This window comes from Grampus griseus (genome assembly GCF_964374135.1).
Source record: "Grampus griseus genome assembly, chromosome: 13".
Classification (NCBI taxonomy): Eukaryota; Metazoa; Chordata; class Mammalia; order Artiodactyla; family Delphinidae; genus Grampus; species Grampus griseus.
This window is the reverse complement of record NC_139007.1, coordinates 39,355,513-39,378,640: the sequence shown is the minus strand read 5'-3', so window position 1 is coordinate 39,378,640 and position 23,128 is coordinate 39,355,513. Positions and strand designations below refer to the sequence as shown.

Sequence of the window (23,128 nt, the reverse complement as noted above, 5' to 3'; positions counted from 1 at the left end):
AGTAAGCAAATTGGACCTAATCAAATGTAAAAGCTTTTGCACAGCAAAGGAAGCCATAAACAAAGCGAAAAAACAACCTGCGGACTGGGAGAAAATATTTGCAAAGGATGCAACCGACAAGGGCTTAATTTCCAAAATATATAAACAGCTCATGGAACTTAGTAACAAAAAAACCAAACAACTGTATCAAAAAATGGGCAGAAGATCTAAACAAGACATTTATCCAAAAAAGACATACAGATGGCCAACAGGCACATGAAAAGATGCTCAATATGGCTAATTATTAGAGAAATGCAAGTCAAAACTACAATGAGGGACTTCCCTGGTGGTGCAGTAGTTAAGACTCTGTGCTCCAAATGCAGGGGGCCGGGGTTCAATCCCTGGTCAGGGAACTAGATCCCACATGCATGCCACAACTAAGAGTATGCATGCCACAACTAAGGAGCCTGCGAGCCACCACTAAGATGCGGCGCAACCAAATGAATAAATAAATATTAAAAAAAAAAGTTGACTCGTGCCTTCATTTGGTCTGGTGTCAGATGCTAAATAAATACCGTGCTAAATAAATACCGTGTGAGAAATATCCTGAGAAAAGAAATACCTTTCTTTGTTTGAAGGCTGATAATGAGACCTCACTTACTTACTTGTCTGTACTCTCACGCTTCTGGCCATAGGTTGGATCAGTCAAAAACCGAGTTTCTTGTTTACATCCAAGCAAATCTCCAACTAGTGTAGTTGATGGAACAAATATTCATAGTCATGAGGGTACAGAAGCATCGCACTGATTCGATTTTAGGGTTAGGAAAGGCTTCAAGTTTAGGTAAAAAATGATAAAGCACTTATGCAGTCTTCTTTTTTGGGGTTTCCATAGAAAAGCAGATCTCAAAAGCAACTGATGTTGTTATTTTATTAGACTAAATGCACGTAATTAAAATTAGATGATAAATACAAATAGCTGAAAACAGCGTTAAATACAGCTTTTATAACCTAAGTTTTACCATTTGATATAAGCATGGATGCACCTCTGAATATTTTTGTGAGTTGGGCATCAGATGGCGCTCACCCTTACTAAAAGCCTGAGCTGTGACAGAATATTAACAGGCATTTCGAAAACCGGCCCTGACGCCAAGCAATTGTGCTTTACGGTCAAGTCTCTTTTTAAGTTTCGGTTTCTTCACCTGTAAAGTGGGGGTGGGAACAGACCAGATGGATTTCCAACCCGTAGCGTCTTTCTTTCTTTGATTCTTCGACTACAGCTGTGGCACAGACTGGCTGCTGCTACCGCTGGCTGAAATCGCCAGATTTAGATAAGTCAGGGTGGGAAAGCGTAACAGAGGTAGACAGTGTGCGTTCTCGGCTGGAAGGCAGGAGACCGCTTTCGGTGTTTCAGCCGCTCACATTACGTGGGCGGCGGAGCAGAAACTCCTTAACCGCGTGGTGCCTCCATTTCCCTGGGGTGTCCCAGCACAAGGTTACAGAATTCCAGCAAAATCGACTTTCAAGGAAAAAAGCGCGGGTCCTACGAAGCATACTTACGCAAGCACGTTGGGAACGCGGGAGGACAGTACTAACTTAATTCTTTCTCAACTAAACGCCTGAAAACAACTTCCGCCCAGCGGGTCTCAGGTCTGGGAAGTGCTGCCCCGGAGGTCACGTGGGACCAAGCTGGTCGTTCGCCAGGACTCCGTCGCCACATCATGTAGGTTGTTCCATCTAAGCCGGGGGGAAGCCTTCTCTATTACAGGAACGAGAAAAGCCCAGCCGCGCCCTGTGTGGCAACCTTAGGGCAGATAAGAGTTTCCTGTGTCTAGGCAGTTTCTTCGCTTGGCCGGTACAGTCGCTTTGGGGAAAATCTTGCCTCAGTTTCCTCTCGATTCCTCTGTTCCCCCTTCCGTAGGATTCCAGTTGGTATCGCCGGCTCCCCGCCTCCGCACGCCGCCCTCACGTGACACCGGCGCGCTCCCGCGGGGGGAGCCGGGTCTGAGAGGCGGCGCCGCAGGAGACGGAGGGACGGGCGCAACGTTGGGTGTCTTAGCTTTTGCTCCAAGGCCAGCGCGGAGGACGCGATGTCGGGGCTCTTTCGCCCGCTGCTTTTGGCCGCTGGCTGCCTGGCCTCGCTTTGCGTGATGACCGCAGCTCAGAACACCACCCTGGCCCCGAACACGACTGCACTTTCGGTTCTACCGACCACCACCACCACCACGACAGCGCCGGTGCCGCCGCTGACCCTCCCGACGGTCACCACTCCAGCACCAGGTGGGCGCCGGCCCAACGGGCTTTCTGCTCTCGCCCCCCCGCCAGCCCTCTCCCTGCCGGTGGTGCGCGCGGGGCCGGGGCGGGCCGCGGTCCGGCAACATGGCGGCCCGTCCGAGTCCGGCCGGGGACGGGCCGAAGTGGCCGCTGTTGGGGATCGCCCCGGGGGGAAGGGGCGGCTGAGCCTTGGGGCCGTTGGGCTGTTTCCGGCCCAACAGTGTCCTGCCCGCCTGGAGGTGTTGTTTAAAAGTGCCTCGTAATCTCCATCCTCACTTCAGGCTCCGAAAAGGGGACGTGGCTTTCTTCCGTGGTGGCGGCAGTGAGGTTGATTATGGGGCGAGGCTACCGCCTCCAAAGTTGGCGATGAGACCGAACTCCCTCTCTCTGGGGTTAGTCGTTTGTCCACCCAGGTCTTCTTTTCGAAGGGAGGCTTCTCCCGAAGTTGGCGAAAGAAGGAAAGAGACGGTGCAAACTAATGTTTGCTGGTGTCTCAGCCCTAGGTCTGAAAAAATAAGTCGTTTGATATTTAATTATATCGGTTTTGCGGATAGGTATGGGATATATTTGAGGCTTGAGCATTTAATTAATTAAAATTTTGCACTCCGTGCTGTGTGCAAAGGAGAAAAAGTACCCATTCGTGTACCCGGTGCTTCGCATGTATCTGTTAGTATTTTGGGCTAAACTAGAAGATAAGTGGTGAAACCTAGGAGGTGGATGGAGATAAAGTAACTCCGCCAGAACCGTGTGTTTAGTAGATTGTGAGGCTGAGATTGGAACCCAGGTTTGTCGTTCTTCTAAAACTAGATCAGGACCTTTTGTTAAGCTCTGCAGTCGATTTGGAGACTGGTTGAGGCATACACTGAATCTTACAGCAGAAATTGTCAATGCCGTGACAACACGCACGAGAGGAGGGAAGATAAATTTTAAATTAAGGTGAAGAACCTTAGATATTTAAAACTTGCAGTCTAGTGTGATTGGTTATCCTAGTTAATATTCGGTAAGGAGTAACTGGCATATAGACCGAAGACTTGAAGTGTAAGAATTTTTACCTTTTTCTTTTTAGGCCGATCACGTTGTTTTACAATATCTTCTCTAGTTTTTGTATTTTGTAGGAGTTTAATGACATATATAGTAAACTTAATGTTATTTGTTAAATTTAGAAAGATGTAATGGTAAAATTCAAACATCTTTTAATGAAGAAAGGAAATTGCAGTACAATACTGGAGATTCTAACTGCACTATTTCTAAGATGATAGAGCAGAATTTGTTTTCCGCTTATTTGGTAGTTTCCTCCTAGAATTTTTTTCGGGGGGGGGTTGGGGTGGGGTGTGTGTGTGTTTAAAGAGAGGCTTGGAAATATGTTGATTGCATTTGTGTAATTGAAATGAGTGCAAAGGAGATGATTTGTGTTTTATGTTAAGTGGTGGTTGGATAAACTGCAGCCTGAAAGGCAGCAAGTTTAGTTCATTGTAAATAACATACACTATGCTACCCAAATATTCATCATCAAGCACAGAAGATTTTAAACAACTAGCATTTTTCATGTGTATACAAACCTCTGAAGAACTTATTTCTACTTTGTGACTCCCTGCCACTCCCCAAAGGGTACGGTATATGTACCAATCTCTGATAAATATTGAAATGCAATGTGTTTATGCAGAACTATTTTTTAGGCACGGGGAAAGCAAATGAGAATGTTTTTTGGAGGCATCTAGCTTCTAGGAAAATGTATAGAGCCTAACTCTATAGTCCATTTGTTTGTCCAGACTTTGAATTGTAGTTAGCTGCCTTAGATGTCCTGTCTCAGAGCCGTTTGGCTTAAATTATTGACAAAGACCTTGCTAACTTGTTAAATTATGTGACTGTAGCCCCCTCCAGATGTGTTGTCTCTTATCCTCCCGTCATGGAAAACCCTGGAAAGAGCGGACCGTTTATGAATTACCGATCTCAGATTTTTCAGGATAGGCATCATCGGAGCTTGGGTTCAACCTGTAATAAATCTTTATTACTATTAAAAATTGCAGTTCACATCTCATGTTTTGGGGCAGTGATTTCCTTGTGTATAGTGTTGGCCTCGCAACAGCCTTTTTTCCAGTATTTTTCTTTTTTAAGGAACACTCAAGAAACTCTTGAGTGTCTGAAATAGTTGCTGTGCAAAAAGGGGTTGTTTAGATAGGTACCAAGAAATATTGAGCGTTCCCACTAGCTTATTGCTTTTTCCCCCCTTTCTCTTGAGTTGACTTCTGGCTTCATAAGTTTTTTATAATGATAGGAATTTTTTAGTAAGCCACTTTATAATGTTTTTTTTTTCTGTGTGTGGTTTTAAAAGAACACGTAAGATCTACCCTCTTAATAGATTTTTACGTGTACTGTACAGTATTAACTATTAGCACAGAAGATCTCCAGAATTTTTCATCTTCCTTGAAGCTTTATACTCATTGAACAGCAAACCTCCATTTCCCCTCTCCCAGCTCCTGGCAACCACCATTTTACTTTCTGCTTCAGACTTTGACCATTTTAGATACTTTATATAAGTGGAATCATGCAGTATTTGTTCTTCTGTGACTGGCTATTTTCACTTAGCATAATGTCCTCAAGGTTCATCCATGTTGTAGTGTATAAAAGGATTTCTTTTTTTTTAATGGCTGAATAGTATTCCCTTGTATGTGTATAACACATTTATCCATTCATCTGTGGATGGGTTACACAGTTTTGCCATTTTCTTGAAATAGTAAGTCTGGTACTGTATGTAATACTTGCTGTTGTTTAAAAACGGTAACTAGTACAAACTCAAAATAAGATACCAATTAATTGATTTTATATATTTTAACCCCCACTCCTACCCCCAGAAATCTGTGAAAGCCGCAACAACTGTGTTTCCTGTTTTGACCCTAATGCTGCTAACACTACCTGCTTTTGGATAGAGTGTAAAGGTAAGAAACTTTGGGATTGCTTTAATTTTGAGAGTTCAGTATTGTTTTGTTCTAACATTTAAAAAATACTGCAAGGTATTCTTGAACACTTGAAACTTATGTAAAACATTTGGGATGGTGTGCATTACTTATTTTGCAAATCAAATACTTTTCCTTTAAACTTAAACCAATTGCTTAATACTCTCCCTAAAATCTTTTGTTGTCTCCCATGCTCCCCCCTTTAATTTCTTAGACTTGATAATTAAGGCTCGATAGCTTTAAAAGGAGAAGAAATTTTAGACCTTTGTGGTTAGGTTAAGTGTACTAGTACTCTGAAATTAGCTGTGAGAGAAAGCTGTGGAATTTTCCGCTGAAAACTGTTCCCCAGTAAAATGTTTGAGGCATTTATCTTCTGTAGATGTCCTACTAGATGAACTATAAAGAGACCTTATGAAGCATTGTTGGATACTTAGATATGGGAGAATGAGGTGGGAAAAGAGTGACTTTTTTTGTGCTACTGTTAAGTTTTAAAGTTGTCTTTAATTTGATTGAGGGATAAAGAGCTAGATGGAGATAGTTTGAAATGCCAATAAGGTTTTTGTTAGAACCACCGGATTACAGCATAAATTATTCTGTTTTCTTAAGGTAAGATGGTTGCATTTTTTTCTTATCAGTAAAACAATTTCTCAGGTTTTTTGTTTTATATATAAAGAAAAAGCCAAAGCTACATGTTAAGCTTTTTATTCTTCATTGAAAAATTGAAGAGTTCTGGCAATTATGTCACTACGTAACAAAGTTTAAAAGCCTCTTTTAAAATTAAGGTATTAGCTTAAGTTTGAATTAAATTAACTTTTTTGTTGTATAAGGGTCACTTTTCTTTAGGTGATAAAATGGAATTTAAGAGTGTGCCCCTCCCCTCTTGTATGGCAGAGTTGGCAAGTTTTGGAGATTGAATGCCTGCCTTACTGTAGGATATGTTGGGGAAGGCTTTCCCTTGCTGGTGCTACAAGTCTTCCCATCCAGGAAAGTGGTTTTAGAAAGTGTAGAAGACTAAAGCAGAGATCTGGAACAGAGATCCCACTGCTGCTATGGGGCACCTCTCATGTTTACTAAGCCTTTATTAGTTTCTAAGGACTTCCCCCTACTGACTCAGCCCTCTTGTGGATTCTAGCAACCTTCCTGGTATAGTACCACAATTCTGAGATATACGTGTTTCTGACTTATCTGTTCAGTATATTCATGTGGATTTTAAAAGGATGTTTGGAGAGATCCTGTGTAATATGTCTAAAACAAGGGGAAAAAGATAATAACAAAGTATTTTGTTTATCTGTGGACTTCTAGAGAGTTTATACCTGAGTTCGATTTTTGGAAGCAACTCTGGAGCATAGTAACAAAGTCAAAGATAATGTGAATAATTGATGCTCTTCCCGTCCCCTTCCAATAACAGGTAAAAGCTACTGTTCAGATAATTCAACAGTTAGTGATTGCAAGGTGGTGAACAGCACCGAATTCTGTACTGGTAAGTATTCACATTGGCGTCTGGGAAAAGTGGCTACAAAGAGGTAAGGAAGATCATTGCCTCGGGAAGCCTTATTTCAATATTTGGTTTAAAGCATTTCCATAATTCTAATCTCATTACAAACTTGGATCTGAATAGTATATTCATATTGATTGCTGAAAGGACAGTGTTCTGAAGCTTGATTTAGTCATTTGCTGGTACATACTGTGGAGTGCTGTACAGATATCTCCTCCTCTGTGTTTTTTTTTTAAACTCTTTCAGATACTCACTGTATTTTACACCCTCTCTTTATTTGCATTTTACAGGCCTGGACAACCTTGTTCTGGCACTTTCTTGATTATGGTACTGGTGATTATCACAGTCTGGATCAGTTTGTGCTATGGTTAAATGAATCCTCTCTGTATTCCTCCATTTTCTGTACTTTGGTTTGGGGAACTTGGTTATTTAACCTTTACTCTGCCCAGGAAATAGTTTTTAAAAATTCCTAGATGAAAACTGATTTTTCTAACAAGATTATAAATTAATTGGAAAGTCAAACTCCTAATTTGGTGTGTAGATAATAAATAGAATAAAAGATTTTTCTGGAGTGTGTCAGTAACCTTGAAAGACTACCTGTAACTGTTTAATTTTGGTAGGGGTTTCCCCATTCCTCTCGCCTCCCCCCATCCCAACTTGAACTTTGTAACTGAAACTTTGATTAGTATGAGATCAGTTATACCCAATGTAGAGTCCATAATATGGTTTAGGTGGTAAATAAACAAACAGTTTTAATATCTAATGTGTGTGTACCTGTGATTTTATGATAATATTGTTTAGAAGTAAGATTAAGTATAGAATTTTAAAATACATTGAAGAAAAACTGAATAAGTAATTCTACTGATTTGATGATGTATCAGTTAGAATTAGTTTTGGCTATCAAGGACATAAAACCCCAAATTAATATGGTTTAACTGATAGATTAGTTTGGCTCTTGTGTAAAGGAAATCTGGGTTTCAGTGCAGCTAGAGGGCTAGAGAGGCATCTCTACAACCATTAGACCCAGGCTCCTTCTAGGTTTTTACTGTGTCATTCCTCAGAAATGGCTTTGACCTTATTCTCCAAGGTGAATGCTTATGTTCCAGCCATCAAAATGGTTTTCCTGCCAACAGGAAGAGGAAGGGAAAGTGAGAGACCCCTACCTTACAGATACTTCCTAGCAGTTGCACATGGCTACCTAGCTGCAGGGGAGGCTAAGAAATGTCTTTGCATGGGAGGCTGTCACTAAAAATTGGTGCTATTTCGAAAGAAGGGAAGGCCAATATTGGGACAGAGCAACTATCTACTCCATATGTGGCACTTAAATGAAAACATTGTGAAAGTGGCACTCAGATGACTGCAGGTTGGGAAATAGTGTTACAGATTGTGATATTTTAGACAGCTTTGACTTACATGTGTGTTTGTTTTTTTAAATAGTGCCCACTGCCACACCATTGCCAACCAATTCTACAGGTAATACAAGATAATTGACTCTTTTCCCCCTCCTTTGAAGGTTTTTAAGCTTTTTTTGATGAATAACTTTAGTAATTAAATATCTAAAAATCAGTATGATTTTAAAAATGAGTAGACGTAGTCTTGGACTACAGTAATTACATTAACGTGTACTATTTGGGACAGTGAAACATAACTATAGTGTTTCACGTTCATTGAATTTGAGCAGATTTGCCATAGCTTTGTACATTGAGTCTGCAAACAGCTTTTTGTGCGTTTTGTGGAACTCTAAGGAAATATAGAAGCCTAAAGGAAATTAATTCTCATCATCCATAGGTACACCAAAAGGTTTTCAGTTCTTCCAGACTTTTCTCTTTGTGTATCTAAATAAATATACTTATTAGGAAATTGGATGATATGGCCATGCAGGTTTGAATTGTTCTCCCTGTTAACTGCACACGTTGTTGTATGCACTTTACCCATCTACTCTTGGTTGGATAGTTAGATCACCTTTCATTCTTCATGCAGTGAATATCTTATAGGAAAGTATTTGCTGTCATCTCTTGTAGGATTGATTCAAACAGCATTCTCTGTCAGAGGATATGATTATCTTAAGACTCTTAATAATGATTGCTTTCCAGAAAGATATGCTTTTCATTCCTATCAACAACTGGAAAGTTTTTTACCACATCTTCAACAGCAATTAAATAATATCTCCTTGTAAAAATCTTTACCAATTTGATAGTAAGACTAAATAATTAAAAAACATTTTCTCCACGACAAGTACTAGGCTAGAAGATAGGGATATAGGAACACAAGTAAGATAGTATTTTGTCTGTTGTAGGAACTATGAAAGGTCGGGAAGCACAGTGTGTTGGGGGATTTGTAGGAAGGTGTGTGTGTTGAGTAATATGTGGTGACAGCTTCCTGGAGATGTTGACTGAGTCTTGAAATTACACTGGTAAAATCCGAGAGGAACTTCCCAAGTGGAGCAGGCTGGTTAGCTCATGTGAAGGAGAGGTAAAAGAGTATAATAAAGTCAGGGAATTGGCATTTGGAGTGTCCAGTACAAGGCGAGAACAAGTTAAGCTGGACAGTCAACAGGTCAAGAGCCAGATTGGGACGTGCCATTGTATACTTTGCTGGTGGGTTTGAAGCATGATGAGATTTGCATTTTAATAAAATAACTTACTTTAACTGTGTAGAGAGGTGAGTGGAAAGAGGCAAGAGTGAACACAGATGAGATATGCTATTGCAGTAATTCTAGAGAACTAATAGCGGAGGAGTTGCAGATGTATGCAAATTGGCTTAGGAAGTAGAAAGGAAAGCACTTGATGATTGAGGTGATGGGAGAATTCTGCTACACAGCACAGATAAGTTAACCATTGTAGGCAGTGGTAGAGTCCACTGGAGCAGCTTTGAGAGAGAATAGGGCTTGAGGACCAGGCTCTTGGGAACAGTAATGTCTAAGAGGTGGGAAGAGGACTGGATAAGAAACTGAGTAGGGATGGGCAGAGAAGTAAGCCCAGAGACGTGTGCCTAAGAAAACCTGTGTTTGTGTGTGTAGGCGTTTTAAGTGTAGTTTTTCAGAGGAAAAAGTAGTCAAATGGTGTAACGAGGCTAAGAACTCATTTTGAAAGACTTTGGCAGTGTTGAGCTAGCTTGTACCAGCTTCTGCTGGCACAGCTCATCCCCCCGTACCCTCAGTGATACTACGTTGGCAGCTTGAATTAATGGCTACAATGGGAGTAGTCACTCCATGGAAATCTGCAAATTCTACAGAAAGTATTTTGGAGAGCAAACAGTTGTGTGCTGATAAAACCACCAGAAGTCATTGACAAGGAGGATGTGTTAAAAGTTGATGAAAGCAGAGATACTGAAAGAATATGGATTTCCAGAAGGTAGGATATGAACAGAGAGGGGCAGAGGAGGAAATAGTTTCCCCAAAACTATTGTGGGTTGCTTTTCATTTCTTCCTTATGAATCTTGATGTAGTTCTACTTACTCTACACTGGGTTCTCCTGTGATCTCCTTGAGTGTCTTTTGTTTTCTCTCTTTGGTTCTGTGAAGTGGAAGGAGGTCAGGGCTTGCTTGCAGAAAATGCATCAATTGAGTGGTAATTAGTGGTTGAAGAGCAGCCTTTATATGGTCTCTTTCCATGTCAGCTGCTGAAGAGAGCAAGTGAGAAATAAAGGAACTGTTAAAGAAACGATGCAAGGAGAATCTGATTTATGTAGATAGGCTTTCAGTGAGGTTAATTATATAGTCTAACACCAGTACAAATAATATAAGTATTATAAACATAAATAAAAATATTTATAGGTAACATAATATCTTACAGTAGAATGACTAAATTATATTAGAAATACAGTGGAAAATATATTAAGTAGAAAACAAACTGTGTTAAGTAGTTCCAGTACAATTTTATTTTTTTGTTGTATACATGTCTAGAAAAATGGCCAGCAGGAAGTAACATGTTTCTCAGAATGACAGAGTCACTTAAATGCTTCTACTGTATTTTCTAAATTTTCTATCACCAGTAGCAGCTTTTATAACCTATGAATTATTTTTTTAAATGAAAGGAACATAGGGTAGGTCAACAAGGTATTCCCTAAGTAGTGCCTGATTTTGAAAATTTTACCAGTGTAATACTTTGGTTAAAAGTAAAAATATGTAAATGTTTTGCCTATTTCAAAAAATGAATTATTTTTTTAAAAGGGCAACTTTTACAAATACCCAAAAATTAAACCTCATAGCTCTGCCTTCATTGATTATGTAGTGGGCTTCTGGTGCTTCAGAGATTTAAACCAGTGCAGATTTCAAAATTAAAATACATATATATATATATATATATATATATATATATCTTTTACCATGTTCAGAGGGTGGTAGTGAGAAACAAATAGCAAATTTGCAAATTTTTTCCCCTAAGGTTGTCAGACAAAATTAGTATTTTAAGATTGAAAAGAATTTGATATATGTTTAATTTATGAAGTATATTTTTTGTTTCACAGAATGTATAAGCAACAAAAACTTTGAAGGGATTATGAGTCTTAAAATAACCATACCCTCTAATCTAGGAATTCTGTATAAGAATCAGTCCTATCAGAGATGAGATCAAATATTACCCTGTAAGATGTTCATAGCATGCAGAAATGAAAGATGACCTAAATGTCCAACCAAGAGCTGGACCGCGGTGCTTACAGTTAGAGAGAAAGGGGTACAAATAAATGTGTGTGAACATATCATAGCGTTTGCTAATATCTATTAGTAGTATCGATACTATCAGAAGTCTCAATATAGTGCTTTAGTTCCTAAAATGTTTTTACATTCAAACTGATTCTTCCCATGAGTGCATTTCTTTAGAGACACTCATGCAGTATGGTAGAGAGAGCTTACCCTTGGGCTCTTAATATCATTTAGATGGGGAATGATGGCCCCAGGGCACCTGTTCTTTTAAATAAAATTTTTGGGAACACAGCCATGTCCATTCATTTGCTTGTTGTCTTTGACTGCTGGTGCATTACACAGTGCACAAAGTCTAAAATATTTACTGTCTGCCTCATTAAGAAAAGTTTGCCAAGCCCTGGAAATGAAGAAGATAAGCAAATCTTGATACTTACATAGACTGAATTGTATTTGTTTCTTACCTGACTTATTAAAGTTAATAGTTTTTGTCTTGGAAGCAAGATTATTGGGAAAGAACTTGTAGTTCCCTCACCTAAATACTAATTCTTGCCCTTCTGTGTGTCTTTTTGCAACTTTATCCAAGTGTATACATAAATTTTTATACTTAGATATGTACATAGATGTTAACATAGAAGTTTTTGATTGCTTAATGTTTTAAAATACACTTCAGAGCTAATATTTTGGATGCATAGATATGTTATTGAACCATTAACTGAGATTTGGCCTTTATTCTCTAAACAATTTGAAAGCATGTTGAAGTGGTAGTAGTGTTTCTAAAAGATGCTAGATAATTGAGAAATTTAAAATTTTAATACATTTTGTTTACATTCCAGCTAAAACCACAACTCCGCCTTCCCCTTCTACAGCTTCCACCACAGCTACTACATCAGGTAATTGAGGTTTTTTTAAACTAACAGCGGGGTAGGATGTGTGTGCTGTGTTGCCTTTTACTATTTCTGCTATCACTGTCCAATTTTATTCATGAATAGTTATGAACTGAAATTCATCTCTTGTATTTGGAGGACCAAGATAGTAGGCTGTTAAAGCAATAAGATAGGTTTGCTGAGAGTCCTCTTCTGGATTTTTAAAGTGTAATCACATTTGGCATGACATGTTAGAATTAAACAGTAATGGTTTTCCAAAACCCTTTCAGTACAACCTGTAGGTGAAATCTAATTTCTTATAACTTAAAAATTAAATACTGATTATTGTTAGGGATTCGTTGTGTGCTGTATTAGACCATGGCAATTTGAGTGAAGGTAATATAGCCATCCTTTTTGCTGTGAAGGGTCTAAAAAGCCAAGATCACTACCAAATGTGCACCTCATATTTCTTACCATTTCTTATATTCCTTTATAACCTTTGATAGTGTGTGTGAAAATTAACTTTTTATTAATTAATGATTTGACATGTTATTAACTAAATCATATTTAGGTTATGCCACAGGGCACTGTAGGTACACAGGTTAGGAACCCTTCCCTCCAGCCATATTTATAATACTGTTTTGATTCTCATGAATATTTTATGGGTTTTTTGATCCTTTTGGTTTCATTCTTGTGCTACCTTTCTCTAAATTGCAGCGAAGCCATTCTGTCTTCACAAGAAGAAATACAGAACAGTTGTAATTAATTTTAAAGCTGGCCAACTTATACAGCCACAGGAACCAGTGTTTATTTGCTATTCCAGTTAAGAAAATAAACTTTATTTTAAATATAAAATTGTTGGGACTTCCCTGGTGGTCCAGTGGTTAAGAGTCCACACTTCCACTGCAGGGGGCGTGGGTTGGATCCCTTGGTCGGGGAACGAAGATCCTGTGTGCCGCGTGGCACAGCCAAAAATTTTAAAAAAAGAAAGAAGTTGCTTTTTGTTAAAGTGGATGGTGCTCCACTTGAAACATTTTAGTCTCTGAAAAGGAATTTTTGTTTTGTTTCTTGTTGAAACATTTTACTGCCTGAAAAGGAATTTAAATTTTTGTGCTTTATTTCCTTTGGTAATACTTTTTCATTATAACATTTTCAGAGTAAAATTTAAATGTCTTTAATGGTGAGTTCTGCTTGTTAGAATTACAAATTGAAGATTTATAAGATTATAATTGTAGATTATTAAGATTACTTTTGTAATTTGAAAAACTAATCAAATTTTTATTTACCTTATATATTTAGTAAAATGCAAAAGTTGTATAAATTTTAAACACAAATATTAATATTTACTCTAGCAATTAACTAAAATATGTAGTCTGAAGAAACCAGGTTTTAAAAGTGCTTGACATGTTCCCAGGGCATAATGTGCCAGGAGAGTCATTTTTGTCATTTTCATATTTGAAATTATATAGCAGCATTGACCATTTGATGTTGCTGGATAGAATGAAGAACGGGATTGGTAAATGGTCGTCTTCCTCAATTAGGAAGCTGTAAAGACTTGACACGAGAGGAAATACTTCATAGAATTTAACACATGGCAAAAAAGAAGCTCAGGTGAGTCTTGAAATTATAGAGGATCATGAGACTTATTAAGTGTTGTTATTTCTTTCATCTCATTTAACAGGTACAACTAATACCACTTCAGCTCCGACTACACAACCTGCACGGAAGTCTACGTTTGATGCAGCCAGTTTCATTGGCGGAATTGTCCTTGTCTTGGGTGTGCAGGCTGTAATTTTCTTTCTCTATAAATTCTGCAAATCTAAAGAACGAAACTACCACACTCTGTAAACAGACCCGCTAAATTAACAAGGACTGGTGTGTAACTCACTGAAACCAAAACATTATCTTTCAAGATGTCCCACATGGAAGACGCTATTCTAGGATCTTTAATTTTTCAAAGGATGCATATAGGAGCATCGCCCTTGAAGAAAAATCAGTGAAATCTATTTGCTCAACGGGAATATGTAAAATATTCTGCATGAATCCTTGTGGCTGTCTTCTTTTATTTTAAATGGCTGCTGCTGTGGGATTATGTTCTCTCTTCTTGACATGCCAAATGTAACTCTGTAAGTGATGGAAAACATTGTCCTGCGCAGACAACCTCATGACTCTTTTGGCAATTTAAATGTAGTTATTTTAAAGCCTGAAAGCTGCATTTTTTCATCCTAACTCAGGATGTAGTTTAGTGACCAGAATTGAGAAGAATGTGCCAAATGAGCATCAATCAGGTGGATTTGGGGCTATCGTTGCAAAAGTGGAATAAATTTATAAATTTAATATCCTTAGAGTAAAATTTTGTGCTTGATAAGTTATTTTTTCTACATTAGAAAAAAGATGCCACACAGGGAATTACATTCCAGATTTAAAGAAATGAATGGAAAGGATACAAAACATTAAAGTGTAGCAGGTTATTGTTCATACTTGTAAAGCACCTTATATCATTGAGAAAATAAAGAACAGTGCCTTAAAAGACAGACTGAAAGGTAGACTGTAACTTAAAATGTTGGTGATTTGTTCTTTCACATTAATGAAGGGAAAGGTTGGTCTGAGGATGTAACTGTTGATGTGAGCAGTAGTAAACCTGCTTTTAGATACCATACTGTTAGTACTTAATTGAAAACTTACCTACTTTATTTCAAGCCTGAGTAATTTAAAGGATGTTATACAAAGTCAAAAGCTTTCATCTATTGAATCTCCCAACGTTTTGCTTATGGCTGTTAAAAAGTATAGAGATAAAGTTGATTTAATTATATTTTCCTTTGTACTTCAAAAAATTATCCTAACACTGTTGTACCTTAAAAGGATTTCCACGAAGCTTTCTGGAAAAGTAACTTCTGTAAGGCAAGAAAGAAAGAAGTTGTTTTAGAATCATTTATTAACTCTTTAAATGAGACAATCATTTTAAGTTTTGAGACAGCAAACGTGAGCAGTGTAATTTCATGAAAAATTTTAGTTGATCAGATTACTGTAGATTTTTAATGATGATTGCCCTGGATAAACAGGTTGTACTTTTTTTCTCCTTTTCCATCCTTTTCTTCTGAGTTTCAATTGCTGTAGTATAAGCATGCATACTTTTATTTCTTTAGCTTCCTTATGAAGCACTAGTTTTTTCAGGTTTAGAGGGATACTTCTTCCCTGCCTTTGACACATTGGATTAGTTCAGAGGCTTAAATCAGTTTAAAATGAGCTTTTGCTTTTCTAGGTCATTAAGGTTTTTTGTTTTAGTTTCTTTAGCCTATAGTGGCTGTGTTTAGCACTTGGTTTTCAATATTTTATAGTAAGAAATGACAAGTTGCTTTGGTCCATTTCATAAGCCAGAATTCCTTACATTTAGATAATTAAAGGTTCTTAAAATGAAGATTTACTGTTTCTTCTTTACTTGCTGGTACAGCTAAAGTTTGTTTTACTTGCACATTGGTACATATACCTAATGTTTTCAAGTGCCTTAATTGTTTAAAATCTCTGGCTTCAAAGGTTTTTGGGGAAAGGTAGGCTTACCTCACATTTTTGTTTCCCTCAGTAGTAATATTTTAGGTACCTCACAAAAAATTTTATTATGGTGCCATGGCTATTAGTTTTTAGTGAGTGCTTTAAGATACAAGATTCAGTTGAAAACATACAGAATTTCCATTCTCCCAAAGTGGTAAAAATTAGCTACAATGGTATAATTGTCATTTACCTAGATAGGAATACCTTGCCACACATTAATGTTAACACTATAGCTACTTTTGTGAAAATATAGCTGATGAAGCCTCTCATCTTCTGTAATTTTGAGTACTACTCTAACAGAATCATAATATGGAATTAGATTTTACAAAAAGAGCTCTTACAACAGAACTCACAGGCTTTTCCCCTCTTCCTTTAGCAGTTTAGTATCTTGAGCCATTAATAATTTTTGGGTTCTTTTTAATCCAGAAGGTATATAGAAACCTTTTCAGATTTTTCATCTGATTTGTTCATGCAGATTGTAGGTCTATTAAAATCCCTTATTTTACCTTACAGATATTTGTTGCACAGACACTGCTGTATTTAGGAATTTCTATTTCAGTTCATTAAAAACTGCAAAACCAATCTGTATCATGTACCAAACTGATTTTAAATAAATCTACATGTTTGTTGGATTAATCTGCTCTTTTTTATTAACTAAAGTATGTTTTTATATTTTGATTATGAAGTTTAATGCTAGTGAGTTTACCTTAGTCTGTTGGGGGATGGCTTGTCTCCTCAGTTTTTCATTGCTCCTGAAGACTAGCAGATAGTAACTAAGGGACATATTCATCAGTGGAGAACAGAGCCTTAGAAATGATAGTTGGAGGGAGGACTTGGTATGCCTGTGGGATTGACATGCAAGTTGATCTTCCTCAAATCATTAGAAATCATCTACTTATGTGCTAGTTAAGCAAGTATTTATCAGAATACCATCTGTTGTTAGATATCTGAAAGCTTGTTTGTGACTTTCTGCCTTATTCAGATTGCATATAAAGTAAAATTGGGTTTCTGTTCAGAGTCTTTGGTATAAATATCTAGGACAAAGCCACATGCTGGTATGTGAAATCTGGTTCTTTAGGCCCATGTTTGGGGCAACATTATATTCTATATGAAATCACAGAACTTGGACTAAGAAGAGAGAATAAATACCTATCAGCCTTAAAATCCAGAAGAGTGTATTGAAGGCTCCCCAAAACATTGCTAGAGACAAATTGTTATTTTGATAAGAACGGTGTTCACAATAGGTTTTTTTTTTATGATAGTGAAAAGTCCTGTGTATTTCCCCATGTAGTTACCATCCCTGTGCTCTTCCTTAATTTGTATAGATAACCTGTTGCTGGTGTTATCTACCTTCTGCCTAAAGGATGTCCTTTAACCTTGAACATTTCTAGTTTTGATGGTACAGGTATTGTTGATGAATTCTTCCAGTTTTTGTGTGTCTGCTTTCGTTTTTGAAAGACGTTTTCATTGGATATAGAATTCTAGGTTGACATTTTTGCTTTTAGCCCTTTAATGATGTTGATCTATCATCTTCTCACATGCATCGTGTCCTATGAGAAATCTCATCTTTATCTTTTGTTCCTCAGTACATGTTTTTTTTTTCCTCTTTAAAGATTTTTCTCCTTATCACCATTTTGAGCATTTTGATTGTGATGTGCTATGCTGTAGTTTTCTTTGTTTCTTGTGGTTGAGGTTTGTTGAGTTTCTTGGATCTATGGTTCTTCATCACATTTGGAAAACTTTCAGCTATTTCGTCAGGTATCTTTTTCTGTTCTTTCCATTCTCTGTGTTGGGGACTCTAATTACACAGAGGCTGCTAGAAGGTGACTTACAGTTTACCCATGCACTGTTTAGGTTTTTAAAAAATCTTTCTCTGTTTCATGTCAGATTATTACCATCTTCAAATTCACTAACTTCTGCTATGTCTAATCTGTTTTTAATCTTACCCAGTGTGTTTTTCATTTCAGGTGTCGTCACTTTTAAAAGTTCAATTTGGGTGTTTTTCACGTTTCTGCGTGTTCCATCTTTACTTTTTGAACATATAACAGCTTTTAACATCTGGGTCAGTTTCTGTTCATTGACTTTTTTTCCCCTCATTATGGGTCATATTTTCCTACTTCTTTGTAGGCTTGCTAATTTTTTATTGCATGCCAGACATAAATTTTAACTTGCTGGATGCCAGTTATTTTTGTTCTGGGACATAGTTGAAAACTATGAAAACAGTTGGATCCAACTTGGAAACAGTTGGATCCTTTCAGGTCTTGCTTTTAAGCTTTGTTAGGTGAGACCAGAGCATTTGTTCTAGGGCTAATTGTTCCCCAATTCTGTGTACGTAGTGCCTCCTGGATTAAGAGGCTTTCTGGTCTGGGCTAGTGGAAACAGCCTCTATTCCTAGACTTGTGTGCGTTCCAGGTACTGTTTCCTCTAAACCTTTCTTGGGTAGTTTCCTCATGTACATGTGCTGACCAGTTTGCTGAACACTTGAGGGGAGGGGTGCGCTCTGCAAATCTCTGGAGTTCCACTTTGTGTAGTTTTCTCCTCCCTGGTCCTCTGCCCTGGGAACTCTATCTCCCTTCGTCTCCCTTAACTTTCAGCTCCATCTCCTCAACTCAGGAAGTCCACTGAGCTCTGCCTGGTTGTTTCCTTCCTGCATCATGGCTTAGAAATTCAAGGCAGTAAGCTGGGTCGGTGGTTTTCTTTCCTTCAGGGATCACTATCCTTCTTTGCCTAAAGTCCAATGTATTGAAAACCACTGTTTAATGTGTTTTGTCTAGTTTTTCATTTGTTTCAGGGTATATCCAGTCTCTTATTTCATCTTGGCCAGAAGAAAAAGTTCGAGATAGGACTTTAGTCTTAATTTTTAATTATTTAAGTAATAAATACATTTTTTTTTCTTGAACTATTACAGGTGAAGTCTGCTTTGACCATCCCTAGCCCCTTCCCCTTCCTTGCCCTCCTCCACTTTCCAGAGGTAATTACTAGAATTGGTTTGGTGTTAAACTCTTCCCCTCAGCAATTTATATACACATAACTAAATGTACCCTTAAAAAAATATATGATGTGAATTTTTATTTTAACATTATCCTGCAACTTTTTTCCACTCATTAGCTATACCAAATTCTTAAATTCTCTGTTGGTATATGTAGTGTGAATATTGTAAGTATCTACCTATTGAAGCACAATTAGGTTGTTTGTAATTTGTAGTTTTTACTGTTTTCTAAAGAATATCTTTGTACCTGTCACCTTGTTTATGTATGAATATTTCTCTAGAGTAAACATGGAGAAATGGACACCTACGTCACAGGGTTTCCACTTTAAAATTTTTAACACACTGAGATTGCCTTCCAGTCCCCACCAGCAGATATCAGAATGTTTTCTGTATCCTTACCACTTGATATTGGCAAAGTTAAATTTTAATATTCCAGTAAGTAGAATGATTTATTTGGTTACTATAATTAATTTGTACTTCCTCTGTGAATTGCCTGTTTTTCTATCATCTTAACATTTTGTAGATTTTTTTAATCTTAAAATATGCTGGGTGCTAACCCATGGTCAGTGGACTTTCTTCAATCATTATTTTCAAGTCTTTGATTTTGGTGTCTGTTTCAGCAGGAGACAGAAGCCACATAATATGAACAGGAAGATTTGACAGAAAAAGTATTAACTATAGGAGTAGATTGGAGTGATGGGGCATATTATCTGTAATATTTTAAGAAATAAAAATCTGCAAAGCAGTAAAGAGAACTCTAAAGAATACACAAAATAGCAAATCTCGGGAATAGCCACTATCTGTGTTCCTTGTGGCTGAATTCCAGAAATCAAGATACAACCATGGCTCTTGGGATGAAGCTTGTGACAGCTGTAAATCCCTTGGCGATGGTGCCAGGGAAGCTATCCATGAGGAGATACTACATCAGTGGCAGTCTGTGAAGTCATCCAACAGGGGGTGCAGGGTAAGGTGACACTGTACTGCTAAGCTATATGCGCTGCTAGAGCTGGGCACTGTTAAGAGTCTACCCAGAACCAGGAAGAGAAATTCCTCCAGTACCTTCTACTGACAAAACATGCCACCTAGCAAAAAAGTATTCATATGGCCCAGCTCCATTTTCACCATAATAATGGATGGAGCAGGCAACAAGGAGTAGATTCAAAGCCCTTGTTTCTAAATTAATGAACTTCCACTATATATTCGATATTTCTTTTGCCCTTTGTCAGAACCTCAGTTGGTCAGGGTTCTTCACCTGGTGGAGTGACCCAAATATTCATTACCAAAGGTTCTGAATCCTCTAATTGTCCTACCTGTTTTGGTCACTGTCATTTTTCATTAACCTTTTCTGTTTCTCAGGTACCCAGAGAATCCCCTGTGTTCCAGATATAGCCCTTGCCTCAATTATGTACCAGCAATACAACCTCCCTTTGGTAATCAGAATTGATCATTCCAGCCAGTGTTAGTAAGACCTTTTTCTGCCTATTGGTTTAGCGGCAAAAGAATCCTGGCCAAGCGGCAGTCTCATCTTAGATCAGTAGGCCCATTGTTGTGTCCCTAGATGAAGCATCCCTTGGAAACTAAGACCTCCAAACCAGCACAGTTCGAGGTTGCTGGGATGAGAGTATAATCATGAGAGGTGCCACCCCTTGATCTTGGACCCATATACTCCGTCTCAAGCCAGCTGCTACCTTTAAGACAGAATTCCATCCTTGCAGGGTGGTGTCTCCCAACTGTTACACACGAATACTCTGAGCTGTTCCACCTTTCAGTTAGACCAGCCACTTCTGAGTGTTGGGGTATGTTAATTTCATGAGCTCACTGCAGCATTTCCTTGATTGTGAAATTGTTTCCTTGGTTAAAAGAAATGCTATAGGAAATGCCATGATGGTGGGTAAGGCATTCTGTGAGTACATGACATGGGTCAGGTGGTAATGCTGAAAGAAGCATTACGGACAGGAAGGCAATCCATGTCCAGAATCCATGTCTATTTTAGTGAAGTTGAATCTCTGCCCCATCTATGATAGAAGGGGTCCAATGTAATCAAACTGCCACCAGGTGGATGACTATCACCCATGGGATTGGTGCAGTACTGTGGCCTTAGTATCGGCCTCAGCTCTTGACAGATTAGGCACTTGTCAGTAGTGCATGCCAGCCTTAGGAAGGGGACGTCTATGTTGTTGAGCCCATTCAAAGCCTCTGGCCCTGCCACCAATGCTATATTGTTCATGGGCGCAGTGAGCAAGCACTAGGGTAGCTGGAGAATGAGGTTGACTGACACCCACGGAGTACATTATTTTTTGCCCACTGGATTAATAAGAGCCTCCTCTGCTGTGGATGACCTTTACTGGACATTGACATGGGACACAAATATCTTCACAGTGTGTGACCATTCCCAGGTCCATCCACATACCTGTTCCCAGACTTCCTTATCACCAGACTTTCAATCCTGTTTCCTCCTAGTCCTTGGATAACCGAACCATCAGCCCATGAATCAGTATAGATCTGTAGCTGTGGTCATCACTCATTCAGACATAGTGGACAACCAAATGTACTCTCAGACTTCTGCTCACAGGGAGGATTTTATTTCACCATTGTCCTTCAGGTCCACCCCTGGTGCTGCAGATGCCCACTTTTGGGTGGAACCAACAATATGCAGACCTATCTATAAAGCAGGCTTGATTTTGTTTTGTTTTGTTTTTTCTTTTTTGGCCAGCTAGTTGTTAGAGCACCTCAGGTCAGAGGTATGGATTGAGTTGATACTGAGTCTGAGCCACGTGTTCAAGGACACTTTATGTTGCAGACCAGCTCAAGCAAGCTAAGTCTATTGTATACCATTTCCATTGACTGCTGCTGTGCATGCTCAAGTTTATGACTAAGTGGGTCCTACAACACCCAAATCATGATGGGAAGCTCAGGCTATATGATCACCTAATCTCCCTTGGTTAGACATTCAGTCTCTACCAAGGTGCAAAAGGAGAAGAGTTATCTTCAGAAGAGGGCAAAGATTTGCTCCAAAATCCTAGGGGTCTGCCCTGTGATTCTCCTACTGGTGCTTGACAGAAGCTCCATGCTGTGTCCCTATATGCCTGGACACTTAGTATCATTGGCTCTGTTGGATCATACGACCTAAATGGCAGAGCAGCTTATACTTTACCTCAAATTCACAACAGGGCCTTCGTGAGTGATTTCCTCCTCAAAATTGGTAGTCTTACGGGTGACTCTCTAGGTTGGTTGAAGTAGCACACTCAAATATAGTATATGTTTGCCTTTAAAATCCAAAAAGGCCTACTTAGCATCATACCTCTTTTTTCATGGTAACATACTGTGAGATGAAGCAATATGGCTTTCATCTTGGGGGTTCATCATGCTCTAAGCCCCCAGAAACTCTGTTGCAGTTACGTTTTGTAGGATTTATCTTTCACCCTCTAGTTCTTACGAGTCTTACTAAGGTACCTAAGTACTTACTACTTCCTGCTCATCGTATCCAGTCAGCATAATTTTGTCAATGTAGTGGATCAGTGTGATGTTTGTGGAATATCATGATGCTCTAGGTCTCTATGAACTATATCATGACAGAGCAGGAGAACTGATGAAGCCTTGAGGCAAGAATTTGAAGGTATATTGTGACCCTTCCAGGTAAAAGCAAACTGCCTCTTGTGTTCCTTGCAATTTGATATGGAGCAAAAGGCATTATAACAGCATAACAAGTGCCAAGGGCATACTCATTTGCTCCAGTAAGATACTGCATCTGGGATAGCAGCTGCAATTGGAATCACTACTTGGTTAAGGTGTGAACCTGATAGTCCCTAGTCATTTTCTAAGATCCATCTGTTTTCTGCACAGGCCAAAGTGGTGTGTTAAGTGGTGATGTTAAAGGTATCACCACCCTCACTTTCAAGTCTTTGATGATGGCATTAATCTCTGCAATTTCCCCAGAGTTATTGCTTCTAGTTTCTTGATAGAAAGGGGAAGTTCCAGGGGCTTTTCATTATCCCTTACTACCATAATGAGCCTTTAACTAATGGGTCAGAGAATAATATTGGAATCCTTTCAGTTGCTAATTATGTCTATTCCAATTATATACATTCAGGAAGTAGGGAAATAACCACACTGGACCAACTGGGTCTACTGTAATTTGGACCTGAGCTAAGCTATCACCTCACTGTAAGCCTTCATTTTGACTGGTGAGCCATAGTGGTGTTTTGGGCTCCCAGGAATTAGAATTAATTTAGAGGTAGAATTAATTTAGAGGTAGTACCTAGTAAATGCCAAATGGTCTAGATTTTTTTTTTCCTCTCATGAACAGTCACTCTAGCAAATAATTATAGATACCTAGGAAAATGGAGGAAGATTTATGGTATGTACCTTCAAGGGGATCTATCCTCCT

General features: G+C 38.5%; 2 protein-coding genes across 2 annotated transcripts in view; one reads left to right on the top strand and one right to left on the bottom strand.

The window, feature by feature from the left end:
- The first annotated feature begins 1,975 nt into the window (after window positions 1-1,975).
- CD164 (CD164 molecule) lies at window positions 1,976-16,388 on the top strand. The gene is made up of 6 exons (XM_082668556.1): window positions 1,976-2,256; window positions 5,103-5,186; window positions 6,613-6,684; window positions 8,137-8,172; window positions 12,174-12,230; window positions 13,885-16,388. Exons 1-6 carry the CDS (start codon window positions 2,067-2,069, stop codon window positions 14,049-14,051), a joined length of 606 nt encoding a protein of 201 aa, XP_082524682.1. The 5' UTR covers window positions 1,976-2,066; the 3' UTR covers window positions 14,052-16,388.
- Window positions 16,389-20,510: 4,122 nt separating this feature from the next.
- The window catches only part of LOC309831483 (uncharacterized protein), a gene marked incomplete at its 3' end in the record, with an annotated part of 142,077 nt that continues 139,459 nt past the window's right edge, over window positions 20,511-23,128 (bottom strand). The window contains 1 exon segment of the mRNA XM_082668701.1: window positions 20,511-20,675. Within this exon segment, the coding sequence (XP_082524827.1) occupies window positions 20,511-20,675 (165 nt within the window).

Excerpts from the sequence above, each read along its gene's own strand:
- CD164 (XM_082668556.1), top strand. The coding sequence starts at position 2,067 with ATGTCGGGGCTCTTTCGCCCGCTGCTTTTGGCCGCTGGCTGCCTGGCC. Across the intron at positions 2,257-5,102 it reads GGTCACCACTCCAGCACCAG|AAATCTGTGAAAGCCGCAAC; the intron begins GTGGGCGCCGGC and ends TCCTACCCCCAG. Across the intron at positions 5,187-6,612 it reads CTTTTGGATAGAGTGTAAAG|GTAAAAGCTACTGTTCAGAT; the intron begins GTAAGAAACTTT and ends TTCCAATAACAG.